The sequence below is a fragment of the Galeopterus variegatus genome, unplaced genomic scaffold (genome assembly GCF_000696425.1).
Source record: "Galeopterus variegatus unplaced genomic scaffold, G_variegatus-3.0.2 Scaffold2351, whole genome shotgun sequence".
Taxonomy (NCBI): Eukaryota; Metazoa; Chordata; class Mammalia; order Dermoptera; family Cynocephalidae; genus Galeopterus; species Galeopterus variegatus.
Genome location: NW_007728462.1, coordinates 233,210 through 235,921, shown reverse-complemented (window position 1 = coordinate 235,921; position 2,712 = coordinate 233,210). Strand labels below are relative to the sequence as shown.

At 39.6% G+C, this 2,712-nt stretch overlaps 1 protein-coding gene across 5 annotated transcripts in view; it reads left to right on the top strand.

Annotated features, from left to right (window-relative positions):
* The window catches only part of SKP2 (S-phase kinase-associated protein 2, E3 ubiquitin protein ligase), a 39,205-nt gene that overhangs the window by 14,984 nt on the left and 21,509 nt on the right, over positions 1-2,712 (top strand). For 4 of the 5 annotated variants that reach the window (XR_551116.1, XM_008581415.1, XM_008581414.1 and 1 more), the window contains exons 4-5: positions 711-854; positions 2,349-2,483. The exons of the other annotated variant lie outside the window; for it this stretch is intronic. Coding sequence is in view for 3 of the 4 variants with exons in the window: in XM_008581415.1 (XP_008579637.1) it covers positions 711-854; positions 2,349-2,483 (279 nt within the window). In the remaining variant the exon portion in view is untranslated. The remainder of the gene's footprint in view (positions 1-710; positions 855-2,348; positions 2,484-2,712) is intronic. 5 annotated transcript variants of the gene reach the window in all.

The following is a 2,712-nucleotide window of genomic DNA, read 5'->3' as shown; positions in this document are numbered from 1 at the left end:
TAATCTAAGTAATATTTTTTTCCTTTTCTTTTCACATTAGTTCATACACACACACACACACACGCACGCACACACACAAACACACATACATATATGTTACATATACTCATACACACATATATATGTGTGTGTGTGTTTTTAGCTTAAAAGGGCTGCTTCAGGGCTGAAGCAGAGCTGAACTATGACCACTTTCTCCTAGTAGACATTTAGACAGACATATTTCATAATAAAATAGTGCCAACTTCCCTTCCTTTAATTTAATTTACATGTTAGTTATAGCTATTGTGGTAACCTGTCCATGTTTAACAAAAACCAGTAAGTGGGATCATTTAATAAGTTTTGAACTTATCTTCTAGTAATAGTCAACTAAGCCATTTGAACAATTATTTTTAAATTTGTCAAATTGAATTGAGTGCTGGAATTTTATTCTCTGGTTCCAGATCATGGCAATGCTAATATTAGCATTGAACCATCTAAATTGGAAATTTATAGAAAGAGAAAGATGGAAGCTTATCCATGATATGATCAAGAAATATTCAATAGTGTCTTTAAAATGTAGCTAATTGTATAGTCAACTTAAAAACAAAGGTTCCTTCAGAATTTGCTTCAAGGGGATTTAGCAGCGATGTCCTCCTTGTTTGTAATATTGTTTCGGTCCTCCAGCATTCAGAGTGACCAACTTACCAGATCAAGCACCTCCTATTTTCTAGGTTTGATGAGTCTCTATGGCAGACCTTAGACCTCACAGGTAAAAATCTGCACCCGGATGTGATCGGGCGGTTGCTGTCTCGAGGGGTCATTGCCTTCCGCTGCCCCCGATCATTTGTGGACCAGCCACTGGTTGAACATTTCAGGTAAAAAAGAAAAATCCCTGGAAAAGACTATTTCTAAATCTTGAGGTAGAAACAGATCAAAATTGTTTTTCTTTATCCAGCTTAACAGCCTGTGACAGGTCATCTGTGCAGTGTGGGATGTTATTTGCATATTTTGCATATGGCCTTTGTGTTGAAACATGGCACAGGTTTCAGTGACACCGTTCCCATTTTTACCTCAGAGTTACTGTTGGGCTTTTCCCAGGGTCAGAGATGCACATGTAAGTTCTTGAGTCCAGTCCTCAGAAATGGGGATTGTGTGAATCACTCAGGAATGTGTGAATCCCACAAGGCAGAAGCTGAACAGACCACTCACCAGCACATGCAAGGCTGCCTCGTTATTTTCTCACTGCTCATTTCTGATAAAGAAAAATGTATGAGGAGATCTGTAGCTTGGGGTTTCTGATCCTACAGATCTGTAGCTTGGGGTTTCTGATCCTATCATAGACCAATTTGCAACCTGAAAAAAAAAAATGCCCTCTTTTTGTTTGTTTTGTAGAATATTTTGAAAAAATATTTCTCTGTTACTGATAATTTTGCAGTAATAGGGTTTAGTGTTATCTCTTACTGAAAAACAAGTTAAAGACAGCAGGACTAGACATAAAACTCGTCTCCTTACACTAGTACTTTTTCCCTTCTTTCCATAGTCCAAACCACCTTTCCTGATGCTTTTTATCCCACTCTATTTGCTATTCCTTTCTTGGTCTCCTTCATGTGTGATTTCCTTTGTTCACTCCAGGGTCTGTCCCTGGCCACCTTCTCTTTTTAATCCACACGCTGTCCTTAGACAAGCTGTGTCCTGAACAGCCACTTGCACGCCCAGGACTCTCAAATCCTCATCTGCAGCTCAGCCCTCTCTTTCAAACTCCTATTTATTACCTAAAAAGTTGCGCACCTGAATTTCCTCCAAGTACCTCAGTTTTAGCATGTCTAAAATTAACCTTGGCCTCCCTTTAAAACTTGCTGTTCCACTGTCTTCCCTGCCTTAGTAAATACCCACTTACCCTCGCCAGAAACCAGGAGTCATTATAGGCTTAATCTCCTGGTTACACACATCCAGCTCATTCTCATGATGCCCAGTAATTAATTTTCTATGTGGGATTATATTGGCAGCAACATCTGCACTTGGCAAAAGTCCTCTTGAATTTTAAAATGAATGAGGATGGGGAATTAGCTAGTAGAAATTTGTTTTATTGCCAAAACTATAGTTAATACCTGAAATGTGTTTTTAGGGTCTTGTTTGTGATTGGCTTCTTCACTTGGCAAAAGTCCTCTTGAATTTTAAAATGAATGAGGATGGGGAATTAGCTAGTAGAAATTTGTTTTAATGCCAAAACTATAGTTAATACCTGAAATGTGTTTTTAGGGTCTTGTTTGTGATTGGCTTCTTATTTATGGAGAAGAAGGGGTCGGATTTGATGTGGATGGACTTGTTTGAGCCACCTTATGGAGCCTCTTTTTCTCTTCTGTGTTCAGCCCTTTTCGTGTGCAGCACATGGACCTGTCGAATTCAGTAATAGATGAGTCGGCCCTTCATGGCATTCTGTCTCAGTGCTCCAAGTTGCAGAATCTAAGCCTGGAAGGCCTGCAGCTTTCGGATCCCATAGTCAAGTGAGTGGCAGCCAGTGCATGTCACAAAGGCAGTTGTTTTTATGTGTGTTTCCTGAATATAACAGACAGGTGTCCGTCTGTCAATATCCAGATGGACACAGAAAATACCTAGTGCAGTGCTTCAGCTTCTGCAGTACTTCCCAGTACTCGAGGCAACAAAATTTTGAATGCTAATGATATGCCAGGCTCTATACTAGGTTCTAGAGATACAAGAATAAACAGTGCATGG